This window comes from Phyllopteryx taeniolatus, chromosome 8 (genome assembly GCF_024500385.1).
Source record: "Phyllopteryx taeniolatus isolate TA_2022b chromosome 8, UOR_Ptae_1.2, whole genome shotgun sequence".
Classification (NCBI taxonomy): Eukaryota; Metazoa; Chordata; class Actinopteri; order Syngnathiformes; family Syngnathidae; genus Phyllopteryx; species Phyllopteryx taeniolatus.
The window spans coordinates 18,579,795-18,594,720 of record NC_084509.1 but is presented as its reverse complement, the minus strand read 5'-3'; the positions used below and the strand labels follow the sequence as shown (position 1 = coordinate 18,594,720).

At 41.0% G+C, this 14,926-nt stretch overlaps 1 protein-coding gene across 1 annotated transcript in view; it reads right to left on the bottom strand.

Moving 5' to 3' along the window:
- Positions 1-218: 218 nt before the first annotated feature.
- LOC133482455 (gap junction delta-2 protein) overlaps positions 219-14,926 on the bottom strand; it is a 41,060-nt gene continuing 26,352 nt past the window's right edge. The window contains exon 3 of the mRNA XM_061782605.1: positions 219-8,493. Within this exon, the coding sequence (XP_061638589.1) occupies positions 7,644-8,493 (850 nt within the window). The 3' untranslated portion in view covers positions 219-7,643. The remainder of the gene's footprint in view (positions 8,494-14,926) is intronic.

The window sequence follows — 14,926 nt, the reverse complement described above, 5'->3', positions numbered from 1 at the left end:
TCTGAAAGGTTTTAATGTCACCTATAGGAAATATAGTATGCGCTAAAGCTCAGAACGTTTCATCACTCACTGGGACCAATACAAGAGCTGCATCAACAATTTTGCCTTTAAAATGATATATGATGGATATCCACATTGCTACTTCGGTCACACACACACATCCATCCACGCTTTAGATTAAATAACACAGAGACACGGTCAGAAATCAACACCAGGCATGATGTAACATTCAAGGTTTAATTCAGTCTTTACATACAGAACATCAGTCAGAAATATACAGTAAACCTTTAAGGTTCTTCAGGTACAGTACACCTTGGAATCTGCAGTCCAGGAGATTTTTACGGAGAGCACAAAGAATGTTTTTTTTTGTATGTTTGATTCATGGTCACACTTTTTCTTGAACCTTTTTAAACTCTGTACATGTGTCGCACATAATGGTAACAAAACCTATGCTCACATTTGAAGGGCTTGATTTGTTTTAATCTTTTCATCATGTCATATTAAATATTGATGACCTGTGGGATGCCAAAATATTGGCTAATACTGCACTTTTCACACTCCTCGAGAGAAGCCGCTCCCATAGTGTGCTCGCATGCACAGTAATAGTCCAAGCACAAATCGACATGGACTTGGAGTATGTGGCCTTGTGGTAAAATGTTTCATTTCTTCACTTGGATTTGTGTATTGTACAAATGAACATCGCCAAGTCATTTCATGAAATTGAAAGGACAAGCAGGTCACCATCCAGTTCATGAGCATGAGTCAGTGTGGCACAGAGGTGCTCAATCAAATCCACTGTGCTGGAATCTTTCACTCACTAATTAGATGAAGTAATCACGATTGTTACTGTCATAGATTAGTGAACAGTGAATGCTGAAATGGATCTAATCTGGCCCACAGTTCAGACTCATCAGTATAGTGCTTTAAATTACTTTTTTCACATTATAGTAACAAAATCGTTAATAAGCTATCTTGTTTTACATATGAAAGTGATTTGTCTTAAATGCTGCAAAGTTAAATATATTTGATTAAGTTATGGCTTTTTTTTTTTTAAAGTTTGTATCAAGTCAGAAGCCCTTCAATGTACAAGTGGGGATCTGACAATCTAGTTCCTATATTTATCTTATGCCACCTTTCCACCAATCAGTGCAGTTCTGTTCTGCTTGTCACAGTACAATTTTGAAGTAAATATTGTTACGTAACAACAGTGCGGCACATGCAACCTGTCGGTGTATTCAACATAAAAAAGGAATGTGACACAGCAAAACAATGGAGGACACCCAGCGTTTTGTGTTCATTATTCTTGGGAAGTAGCTGTTTATGACAAAAAGAAGAAAAGTTTGTTTGGGAATAGCCCATCCATTCCTTACAACTCCAATTATTACTTGAGTCTCTCACAGACTGCAATGTGTCAAGCTACACACTTTAGATACCACACCCAAATGGGAGTTAGTTAAAAAAAAAAAAACAACAAAAAAAAACGGTGGTGTGGTATGTTTTCACAACTTTTTATTATGGTAAAAAAAAAAAAGTTGAACTACTTGGTGGAAACACAGCTTTAAGGTTCTTTTAGCAGTGTTTTAAAAAGGAATATGTTAGCTGAGTGCACCTCTGCCCTAATGAAACATGCTGATTTCCTGAGGAATCTGATTGTTTGTCAGTGTACTATAAAATGAGTGTTTGTGTTGTTAGTAATTTGGAACAGTCAAGACAAAGAGCATGATTTTATGGACATCTACTTTGCACTTGTAAATAGGAAAACCAATGATTAGGTCTACATTGATGTCCGAATTTTGGTGAAGTCTAACCTCAGTAGCACCAGTAGACCATGAATCATTCTTCATTATCGTTACTAGACTCCCAAGTATAAGATGGCAAACGGAAAGTACGCTTACTTGATTGTTTCTATAAAAGTGATTTCCGTTTCCAAAGATCACAAATACTTTATTTCCTGAGTCTGTTGGACTGAAACAATCCATCCATCCATCCATCCATTTTCTGAGCCGCTTATCCTCACTAGGGTCGCGGGCGTGCTGGAGCCTATCCCAGCTGTCATCGGGCAGGAGGCGGGGTACACCCTGAACTGGTTGCCAGCCAATCACAGGGCACATACAAACAGACAACCATTCGCACTCACAGTCACACCTACGGGCAATTTAGAGTCTCCAATTTATGCATGTTTTTTGGGATGAGGGAGGAAACCGGAGTGCCCGGAGAAAACCCACGCAGGCACGGGGAGAACATGCAAACTCCACACAGTCGGGGCCGGGGATTGAACCCGGGTCCTCAGAACTGTGAGGCTGACGCTCTAACCAGTCGGCCACCGTGCCGCCACTGAAACAATCATTTTGCAAAATTATTTCACAGAAATTTCACGGTATTCAACATTAAAAGTTTTAAAATTGTATTTTGATTAGACGTGCTGGGATCTTAACCCTGGAATGGTCTGATCTGCTTTGTATACCCTGCGTTTTGCTGGACTTATTGGCGTATAAAGCAGAACCTCTTCTACAATATGTTTAAAGGTATTTTCATGTGTATCCTAAGGTAAAAAGGTTGACTGTGTTGAGGTTATCAAAATCTTTTGGGTGTCTGTTGAACTACAATCACTGAGTTGGTATTGTGTCTCTGTACTGTCTGAAAACCTTGGTCATTTATATACACACTTGGCATTGAGACGCAACAGCTTGCTAAAAAAAACGTACTTCAAAGTTATTGTGGAAGAAAACAGAAGCATGCTTAATCTATCCATTACACATGCAGTTAAAAAAACAAATCAAATTTTGCATATCACTTTGGCATGGGAGGCAATATAACATATTTTCTTTTAGGCTCTCTACTCTTGTTGATATTTGTATCTTTTGATCTTTTACATACAAAAACTTTCTTTTTTTTTGACATCTTACCACACAAAAAGAGCAACAGACAACAAAATGAACCCACAAGTCAAAAAGATAAGCAAAAGAGAACAAACAAAGCTGCATAATTTCACATTGACAAATAGAAAAGTGGAGACTGTGGAGAGTAGTGGAATGTTGGAAGAAATTTGCCTGCCTTGGGTAGTGATGGACTGCTGACTGTCGTGTTGCCTGTGAGGAGTCATGTGTTCTAAATGAACCCATTTGTCCTGTATGTCGTTCTACAACCACACACTGACGGGATTTTAGACAAACAAGTTTAACGTGTGTCCACCATCCTCTAAAATAGGTGTAACACACGCACTGACCCTTGTGGTGGAGATGAGATCAGTTCTGGGTAGCGAGTGCGCATGGTACAGGACATTGGCTTGGCCTTAAGGCTCAAGGGTCAGTGATAAGCCTTTTTCTACAAGTGCAAGCGCTAACTGAGGAAGAAGCCAAGACTCCAACTCTATTATTAGGTATTCTGGAGTGTCGTGTCAGTGTATCTGCCCAGCGCATACAGTGGAACACATCAATCCCAAATGAGGAGCATAGAAGATGCTTGGAAGAGTCTAAATCTGGGGATAATCACCAGGAAGAATCAGAGAGATTATGACGGTGGGAGTGAGTAGAGAACAGAGATTTTATGGGGATTTTGTCGGCTTCATCCTTTGTTCTTGTCGCTCCAAGACACAGTGGAGCTTGTGCTTGTTGACATGTGAAAGCCATATTATGTTATGACACAGATTTAAACTGTAATAAGAGCTCTTAGCCTGCAGTCTTAATTTTAATGGATGTTGGTTGATGGATGTTGACTTCATCATTTGTTGTTGTTTTTTTGTTTCTGTTTTTACAAAAAGGATTTTTTTGTTCCATTAATATAATGAAAACTATTTTTAGTGGCTGACAGAAGTACAAGAATGGACATTTTACCATTTTTATGTTCCCATTCTAATAGAATAAAGAGGAAACTAAATAATATGTGCTTTGCAATATATACTCACATTGTTAGTTTACTGTTTTGATGTGAAAATAGAAGCAGAAGGCAAGAATAAAGCACTTCAGTTTGCAGAGGTAATGCAATGTAGGTCACCACTACAGTAATGGATCAGTTTGGCTCCAATTCAGCTTGGTCATTTACTGTATCTGCCCTAATGACCCTGTAAGGTTTGAGCTTGACAGACAGTCTTGTATCGGAGCCCTCTTGAAACCGAATGGAAATACAGTGGAACCTAAATAACAGGCTGTTTCCCTCTAAATTCTCACAGAACTTTGGAGTTCAACCTGCCATTATGCATGATATTGCTCCGATCAATCAGTATCAAAGAAGAAAGTATGTACGTGTTTAGTTTTTTCTTTGGCTTTTTAGAAACATCCATCCATGCATTTTCTTCACCACTTATCCTCACGCTGGTCGCGGGCTTGCTGGAGCCTATCCCAGCTATCTTCGGGCAGGAGGCGGGGTACACCCTGATCGCAGGGCACATAGAAACAAACAACCATTCACACTCACATTCACACCTACGCACAATTTTGAGTTTTTAATCAATCTACCACGCATGTTTTTGGGATGTGGGAGGAAACCGGAGTGCCCGGAGAAAACCCACCCAGCCACGGGGAGAACATGCAAACTCCACACAGGCGGGGCCGGGGATTGAACCCTGGTCCTCAGAACTGTGAGGCAGATGTGCTAACCAGTCGGCCACCGTGCCGCCCTTTTTAGAAACACTTCCTGAATTCCTAAATCAAATTCAACGCAATAGGAGAAGAATATATATCAGAATTTACACAATCACACTCCAGCTTTTCCATACACATCATCACTTGTTACCAAACTCAAGGCAGTGTTTTATGTTTTTTGGGGAGGGCTTGAATTATTTCCATTTCTGTTATTTCCTATGGGAAATATAATTACAAATCCAAATGAATCGGAGATCAACATGAAAGGTTCCACTGTATCAGTTGTGTCTCATTGGAAATAAAAGCGATATGTAGCATGGGGAGATTGACAGCACTAACTAACATTTCCTCAAAATATTTGTTATATGGTCTTGCATCTAGTAGTTATTAATCTGTTGTGTGTGTGTCCTTACGTTTAGGAATATTCAAAATCATTACATTAACAGTCATGTCTTTGTGGCCCACACCTAATTTGTAAATCTAAATCTGTAAAAGCATCAGACAATACCATAGTATGCTGAGTTGTAGTATACAGTTCTTGAAACTGATGCCTGGCCTCAGCTGCTCTTTGTTGTTGTTTGCAATGTGGGATTTTTTTTGTCATTTGTCTGGTCATAAGTGATATCACCACGGTGATGAGGTTTCTTTGTTACTGCACCAGAATCAGTAAAAAGATATTTGTGCCATTTTGTTTGCGCCACCTCTTGAAGCTTATTCCTAACAGATGAAGAGGTCAAATCTATCCAAGCCCATTTTATGTTTTTCCACAAGTGCAATATACTGCGTTATATCAGAATGATATTTTTCATACCTCCAGTATATCTTGTTTCGTAGGCTCAGTGTGTTAACTGAGTATGTGTGTCTGGGAACGTATAATTCTATCCATCCATCCATTTTCTATTCTGCTTGTCCCCATTAGAGTTGTGGGAGAGCTGGAAAATGTCCCACCTGACTTTGGGTGAGAGGCGTAGTACACCCTGGACTGGTCACCTGCCAATCACAGGGCACATATCGACAATCATTCACATTTACACCTATGGGAAATTTACAGTTTTCAACTGAACTAGAATGCATGTTTTGGAATGTTGGAGGAAGCCGGAGCAACCAATGGAGAAAACCAATGCAAGCCAATATAAAACTCCGCACAGGAAGCTTGAACAGAATTTTTTACTCCTTCATCCAGGCTCAAATCCAGAACCTGTCGACTGTGCAGCATAAGTGTTAACCACTACTCCACCATGCTGCCCTATATTCTGTAATTCACAACCAAAAATCCTTCAGTCTACCACTCTCCCGCTTGTCTTCATAAATCAAGGTGCAACACTTTCAAATGTTTTTTTTTTTCTCATACTTTCATAGCTCTCTTTTACTAGTCTTTTACATTGCATGCATGCTGAAATCCACTCAGGAGATCACGCACAATTATTAAAAAAAAAAAAAAGATCTACAACTCATTGGGTTACACAGCTTGATCATTCAATAACATTGCATCGTGTAAACATGCCTTTTTCACATGGCTCACAGGCCTTAGTTGCCTGAAGCTGTGCAGCTGATTTTGAAAAAGCAAATGAAGGCTCTCTATGAAAAAAAAAAGAAACATTTGCATTTGCATTTTAAATGCAAACGAGCAAAGTTAAACAAAAAAACCATTGCATCTAACAAAATCAGTTGCACATCAGCATATAATTTGACAAACAAACAAACAAACTTCACAAGAGTAACTCTTCCCTCCCCGTGCCGATAATCAGTTTCAGTGAAAAAGATAGACAAAATAAAAAAAAGACAAACAGTTCATACATTTAGAAAAAGAAAAAAAAGAAAACGTCACAAACGCCCCAACCATAAAGATAAATAAATCTATTTGGATATACTCTTGATGGATAAATATCACTCATATACTCTATTCATCTTTTCAACAACAAAAAAATCAGTCTCTCAATGATGGCACCATTGCATTCTCAAACGAAAATTATACCAAGTTGTGATATAATGAATCGAATGATCTTGAAGTCCTCGGCTCTGCTATTGTTCCCTTTTCCCACTCGTCCTTCTGTACGGGCTCTCCCTCGACCCTCAACACCCTGGAATGCTGTTAGAGGAGCGTTTGGTTTGTGCTTTGGGAGAGACAAACGTTTACACACCACGTCCATGTGTTCATTTGTTCCTCTCCAACATCTACGTAGAAGGAGAGCAGCGAGGGTCATTACTGTCATCCGAAGCCCCCTGGGTTCTACATAGCTGCCAACTCTGGTGGAAGAGCGAGCGAGAGCTAGGGAAGAGGAGCGAAAAAAATGTGTTCATGGTACTAGCTATGTTTGTGTTAAAATAATATTTTGCCAAGAGACAAAACATAAACACCATCACTCTACTTCTCTTGGCTTTGGCTTGGACGGGGGGTGACGATGATCAGAAGCAGCTCTTTCGCGCTTGGCTTCACTTTGAGCCGCGGGAGGAAGCGACCGAGCCTCGTTCCCTCGCTTGCCCACTTTCACATGTTTTCCCAGAGTGTGATGTCCCCCTCCTATTCTCGCACACTCACAAACTTGCCTCCTTTCTCCTGCCGTGCCTCTGACAGGTCTTCCGTTCCTTCTTTTTGTGCTGTTGCTGCTCATTCTCCCTGTCCCGTTCCTTTTTTCGGTGAAGCTGACACAGTCCAGAAAAGCACCATGGGATGCGTCAAAAGCCTGCTATCATCTCCCCCAATATCCCAAAATAACAAAAAACAGCCCCATTTAGTTGTTCCCTGTCCAGCCCTGCGAGGATTTGTCTCTCCCAGTTAAAAGACAAGGGGGCTGAGGAGTTTGTAGTAAAAAACGGCAGTTAGAATAGCTCTCGAAAATGAGATTAAAATGTGTTCATCATGTCTTTATGCGTCTTTTTGAGTCTTAGATTTCTGTCCTGACGCTCTACGTGACCAAGACGGGCACTTGGTTGTCATTCCATCATCACAGAGAGTAAATCATTTGGGTTGACCCCTGCGGTAGCTTCATTGCACTAAAATCATAATTACTTCATTCTCGCACTCACACATTCGCTCCACTCCTCTTCCTCTACTCTTCATCATCAGACGTAGGCTGACTCACTGGACTGTGTGCGCCCCAGGTTGGGTGGTTGGGACAGATGCGCCATGTCTTTCTTCCTGATCTCACAAATGGATTTCCTGCGGGCCTGGACACCCCTAATGGCCGCTTTAATCTTGCGCCAACCCAGATGGTTGAGCTCGGCCAGGTTGAGCACCACGCAAATACCGCTCACCGCAAACATGAATACCAGGAATACAGTTTTTTCCGTGGGACGCGAGACATAACACTCCACCTCCTTCAGGCATGGGTAGCGGTCACATTCGAAAATCCCAGGCACGCTAAAGCCATAGAGGAAGTATTGACCCGCCAAAAATCCAATCTCGAGGGCGTTTCGGAACACCACTTGAATGATGTAAAAACGTGAGATCCCTTCTTGTCGACGTACTTTGGAGCTCTTCCCGTGCGTGAGGCCTCGTGGGGCGTTGGGGATCTCCTTTACTTCTAAGCAGTCAGGTTCTTCCTTCCCGCCGCCGCCGTCGCCGCCATGCTGAACTAAAATTCCATTAATGTTGCGCAGCTTTCGTGCCCCGTCCCTTCCCCCGTAGTCCCGCTCCATTATGGGATAGAGAAAGGAGTAGCGTCTGTCTCGCTGTTTGGCCGACTGGTGGACGGAGTAAGTAATGAAGCAGAGGCTGGGCGTGCACACCAGTATGATCTGGAATACCCAGTAGCGGATGTGCGAAATAGGAAAGGCCTTGTCATAGCATGCCTGGTTGCAGCCCGGCTGCAGGGTGTTGCAGATGAACATGGTCTGCTCGTCCTCATACACTGTCTCGCCTACAATAGCCACGATCAGGATACGAAAGATCACAACCACCGTCAGCAGAATCCTAGAGGAGAAAAAAACAGAAATGAGGAAATCAGTGACTAACATTCCTTTCTTGCACGATCAATCATCTGGATCTTAGATTACTTGGGAAATGGAAAACCGCTGGAAAATAATTTAAATATTCCACTGCCAGATCATTATTTGCCATGACCAACAACCATCAATAGTAATGTTTATTGGCGTTTGATGGAATGCACAACAGTGTGTCTAGTCTGTTCACTGTGCTGCTACATCCTTCAACACTCCTAGGGCTCATTCACTGAATTTTTTTTTGGGAGGATCCTCAAATGTTTTTCTTCAGCATCTTAGATGTGTCCACACAGAGACGGCACTGTGTGTGCAGTGTGCATTTCTGAAAACAGGTACCAGAGTGTATAAATCCCTAAACATCTCTGCTGCATTTTAATATGCACACCAAATATACTAAGTACTATCTTCTGCTCTTTACCACTGTGGTGAGCAACAAAAGATCAGATGCTCCCAGATCCATTGTGGAGTAACAAGAAGGGTAACCAGGCTGCAGAAGACTGCTAATGGCTTTGTCGTCCAAAATACATAACAAGAAACACTGATCATTTTCTTACTGTGTCTTTTCCATGTTTCTCAGAGCATTGTGATGGTTTTGTTGTGTGAAAATAAACAAATGATTGCAGCAGTTCTCTCGGTCTACATTTGCTAGAGACTTTTCGACTCATTAGAAATCAGTGGTTTTCAAAAGTGTTTAAAAATACACCCCCTTTTAAACAATTTTCAGCCAAGTACCTCCGGACACATGAAAGAACCTTTTTTAATAGGAAAAATGACTTGAGGTATCCGTACATTACAGTGCAAATCATTTTATCATCCCATTTATTAAACAACAACCTTGTCATTGAAAAACACTTCAATGCTCCATTTCCATTTAGAATCGTTCACTAAATTCATGTTGTAGCTCATCAAAGTAAATCCGATTAAAACATATTTTTCCTTACACTGGCCCGAGTCTGTTGTTTTCTATAGCCTTAGTTTTCAGATGAAGAATCATTTCTTAAAATGAAGAATTCAAACAAAAACAGGATTGTAGTCCTTAATGTACAAAGAAAAACAACACATTATGACAGGAATGATGGTGAAAGTTTTGAAGCCTCGTTTTATATACCTCATTTTATTGATAATTCAAATTAGGGAGTGACACATTCACATGAATTCAGACCAAAATAATGCTGCAATATGGGGTAGCCAACACTGTGAAGTGGTCACTAACTATTGTATATTTATTACTTCTTTAGGGGAAAAAAAGTGCATACAGGTCCAGCATTCAAGCACAATTTCTAGGATTGCAATTTCTTGTTGGCGAATCCAACGTTTGAATAAACTTTGTAAACTGCAGTGACCTTGCTAAGGAAGGCAGTGTACGATAGTCAACAAAGCAAATCTTGACTGACTTGTGAACTCCTCTCCAGCTGTTTTGTCAAAAGTGTTTAGGAGCAAAGTAGCTCCAATTAAAAAAAAACAAAAAAACTCAATAAAGGTCAAACAGTCAGGGGAGGCAACTCCAGGAGGCTTTGTGGATCTCCTTCACCAGGAAGAAAGTAGAAGAGCTAGGTCAAGAAAATGGAAAACAACGTGTTCATGATGGAGAGCGACACAGTGTCACTCCTTGGGCACTGTTCATCCTGATGAGAACCAGGGAAGAAAAATTAGATTCATCAGCAGGGTAGAAAATGCCACAAAATTTCCATGCATGGGCAATCCCATGACTCACGTATACTTTGTCTTTCTTTCTTTTGTTTTGTTTTCTGTTTAGCTGTGAATATGTATCATGTATTGCCAGAAGTAAACCGAATACAACAAAGGGCGACTGCAATGAATATCATAAAATGGATAAAATAAACATGATGGTACAGCATATGTGGTTCATATTGGCATAAATTACACAATCAATGTTCTTAGTATGAATGAATCGCTGTGTGATATATAAGATAGTGGATGTCTTTCTCAGCACCTGCATCCAGTGTTGACTTGGCGTTGCTTCACATGCGCTTCCTTGATGCTAAACACACACACACACACACACGCACATACACACACGTTTGGAATAATGATGACGTTAACAATATACTACAACAGTAACTCAATTTCTCTTCATGCTTCGTGAATAAAGATAATTCAGCAAACATGTTTTCTTCTTTTCTGCTCTGTGTGAAGGTCTGATTTGTGAACATATCACATGAATGATAAACACTATCTTATTACAGATTGTTAAAGGTTTTGGTTCTGAAAATGAAGAACTCCTCAGGGCAGGGGCAGATCTATTCTAGTGGGATACAGGGCTGTGGGCCTACCCAAATCATAAAAAATATAAAACTACTTACCTAATCACCTTTCAGAGAAAGCTGCTGTGTTGCAGTTTCTCAAAATAACAATAATATATAATTGCTTGATAGATTGGTTTTAACGTGTTTATGAAATGTTGAACAATGACAAAGTGGCCCTTGCATTCTTAGATTTTTCTGTATGCGGCCCTCGAAGGAAAACGTTTGGACACTCCTGCTTTAGAGTGTTTAATTAAGCTACCAAGCATGTTTTTTGGAATGTGGGCGGAAACTGGAGTACCCAGAGAAAACCCACGCAAGTGCGGGAAGAACATGGAAATGATTTGAACCCACGAACTCCGAACTTTGAGGGATATGTTTTAACCAGTCGTCCACCGTATCGCCTACTTCAAGACCACTGGCTCCCCATTCCGCATCCCTTCATTTGGCTGCCCAGCTTAGTAAGGATAATGTTTGTGTGGAAAACTCAACTATTAACTAACTTGGAGCATCAATAGCTGATTTTTCCAAACAAATATTGGCTTGTGCATCCTAACTAAGCCTTGTAGCATGAACTGATGAAGTCAGCTTGGATGAGAGGCAAAATGTCTTCTAAGACAAACAGAACAGTCCAGTTGTAATCAATTCAATGCCCTGAGAAAGCTCAATGGGTGACGGTGGAGTGGGGAATTACAGTGGGACGAACCCTTTGGACTTTCCTACATTTCTGCATTAATTGGTCATAAAATTTTGTCTGATCTTCATGTAAATCACAAGAATAAACAGTCTGCTTGAACTAATACCATACAAACAATTGTATGTTTTCATATTTTTATGGAAAATAGCATACAAACGGGCACGGTGGTCGACTGGTTAGCACATCTGCCTCACAGTTCTGGGGACCGGGTTTCAAATCCCGGCCCCGCCTGTGTGGAGTTTCCCTGTTCTCCCTGTACCTGCGTGGGTTTTCCCCAGGCACTGCAGTTTCCTCCCACATCCCAAAAACATGCATGGTAGGTTGATGGAAGACTCTAAATTGCCCGTAGGTGTGAATGTGAGTGCGAATAGTCGTTTGTTTCTATGTGCCCTGCGATTGGCTGGCGACCGGTTCAGGGTGTACCCCGCCTCCCGCCTGAAGATAGGTGGGATACGGTCCAGCAGCCCGCGACCCTAGTGAGGAGAAGCGGTAAAGCAAATGGATGGATGGAATTTGTATAGAGCTGGAAGAGGTTCCAAAAGTATCTCTGAAAGTCTTAATGTCTATAAGTCTATGGTTAGACAAATTGTCTATAAACGGTGAAAATTCATTACTGTTGCTTCTCTTCCAAGGAGTGGCCATGCTGTAAAGATTACTGCTCATTTAGGGAAAAAAAAAAAAAAAAAAAAAAAAAGGATCCTAGAGTGTCAGCTGAAGACTTACAGAAATGATTGGTATATGCCAGCATCTCTGTTGAACGGGGTTCATGTGAGAACACCAAGGAGGTAAAAAAATTGCTGCACCTTTAAAGTTTGCTCAAGAGCCCTTGGATGTTCCACAGAACTACTGGAAAAATATTCTATAGACAGATGAAACCAAGGTTGAATTGTTTGGGAGGAACATAATACTCCATATGCGGGGTGGGGGGGGGGGGGGGGGGGGGGGCACAGCACACCAACATCAAAACCTTATCCCAACAGTGACGCATGGAGGTTAGCATCGTGGTATGGGGCATGCTTTATCTCGGGGCCTCAACAGATTGCTATCATCAATGCAGAAGAACTTGAGGCCACCCTTCCAACAGCTGAAGCTCAAAAGTGAATGCGCGTTGCAACAGCACAATGGTCCAAAACAAAGAACCAAATAAAAACAGAATGAACTCAGAAGAAGAAAATTTATGTTCTGGAGTACTGTGGCCCAGTCAAAGTCTTGACCTCAACCCAATTGAGATGCTGTTTCGCGCCTCAAGAGAGCTGTTCTCCCCAGACATCAGAGGACGTTTGGTGAACTACAACAATTTTGTAAGGAAGAATGGTGCAAAAATTCATCCTGATCAGTCAGATCTGCAACTACGGGAAACGTTTGGTTGAGGTTATTGCTGCCAAGGAGGGTCAGTCCGTTTATATGTTATGAATGTTTATATGTTATGCTCTATAACAATATGAGAACATACAGTAAAATTGTTCGTGTGTTATTATTTTAAGCAGATTCTTTCTTTATTCTTGTGATTTAGATGAAGCTCAGACTACATTTTATGTCCAATTTATACAGAAATGTCAGAAACGTCCCACTGTAACTAATTAGCTCTGAGGACCAAAGAAAGGAGGATGGGTTTGTGATCTCTAAAAAAAAAATCAGCATCTCTGGTGAGTATGATGTATATTATTTTAAGTTTTTATGTTTTTGTGTTGTTGTTAGATAAATATTGATTGTGAACTGTTCCAAATGATATTGTAGTTTATAGTGATGCACTGAAATGAAAATTCTTGACCAAAATCGAGGAACCCAATGCCGAAAATCGAAAGCTGAAACAAATTACTATGCTAATTATTAGTAAAATTGCATTGAATTGAACAACATCATTACTCTGTAATCATAATTGTTCATAAATTATGGCTTCGATATTTATTATTTTGATGTATTTATTGCATCAACCTTTTAATGACGGACACATTTGCTGCCAGATGTCTTCAAATGCTCTTTTTGTATTTCCTATTGCTATATCTAGTATTGTTGCTGAAACAATGCAAATTTTTCCATTGCGTGAATAATAAAGGTAATCTTATATGATAGATATTTATTATATGAATGTACTTCTAAACTTATAGGCCCATTTTCTCAAGTGACGTAGCGGACTAGCTGTGACGTACTAATTCATTTCCGGTTGTGGTCCTTGCGTGGCTTTCTAGCGTTATTGTGTGTTACAGTATTTTCTTTTCATTGCAGCTGGGGCAGATGATTTAACATTCCAGTGTTTTGAGATATGAGCGTGGTCAAGGAAATAATTAAAACTAATTCAACTTGTATCACAAGGCATCACTGCATTACCAAACATTCATTGAGCGGCAGTATGTTCCCCCCGCGCTGACGCCTACTCTGGAGCCGGACCAAGCAGGGGAGCTTCATTCAACTTAAACTTGCTCCAAAGCTATAGCCATAGAAAGCCTTAACGGAACGTGAAAAATGTGAGGGACCCCATCAGACCATGACGGGCGGGACAGAACGTACTGGCATCGGGACTTCACAGCCCCGACTACTCCTGGGCATTCAGTGACCTCATCAGCCTCTTAATAAAACTATCACATTGCAAAATTCATCCACCCATCCATTCTCAACACTGTTTATCCTGTTCATGGTCGCGGGGCGCTGGAGCCTATCCCAGCTGACTTGGGGCGAAAGGCACCCTGAACTGAACACGCTGAACTGGTCGCCAGTCAGTCGCAGAGCACATATAGACACGGACAACCATTCGCACTCACATTCCCACTGTCACTGAGTGGAAACTGAACCCATGCTGCCCGCACCAAAGTCAGGCGAGTGTACCACTACACTATCAGTGACTCCATCGCAAAATAATGGACAAAAACATTATATACTGTAAGTATGTGTGGCATTCTAGAAGAGACATTTCACATGTTTGAGGACAAATACATACCATTATTACTAGGGCAAGAACATGGTTACCTTTATCTTCTAATATATCACCTCCAAACAACTCCAAACTTCCGTAGAGGTTGTGGTGTGTATAGTACAATATAGCAGTTCACAATCAATATTTATCTAATAACATGACAAAAACAAAAACTTTCAAATACATGCTGATACAGACGCAGCAGACCTCCTATCTTTTGTCCTCCCTGTCTGTGGAAGCTAGCTGTCATTCTTATACATGCTGCTCTGAAAGTGTCAGAAAAATCATTTTCCGGGTTGAAACACGCCACACTGTAACTGTGTTGGTTGACATGGCCTCATAAAGTCGATTTTTTCTTAAAATGTGCCACTGAAAATGAAGAAGACTCTCTAAGGAAGAGTCCGGACACCCTGCGGAGGAAACTCATTTCGGCCGCTTGTATCCGGGATCTTGTTCTTTCGGTCATGACGCACAGCTCGTGACCATAGGTGAGGGTAGTAACGTAGATCGACCGGTAAATTAAGAGCTTCGC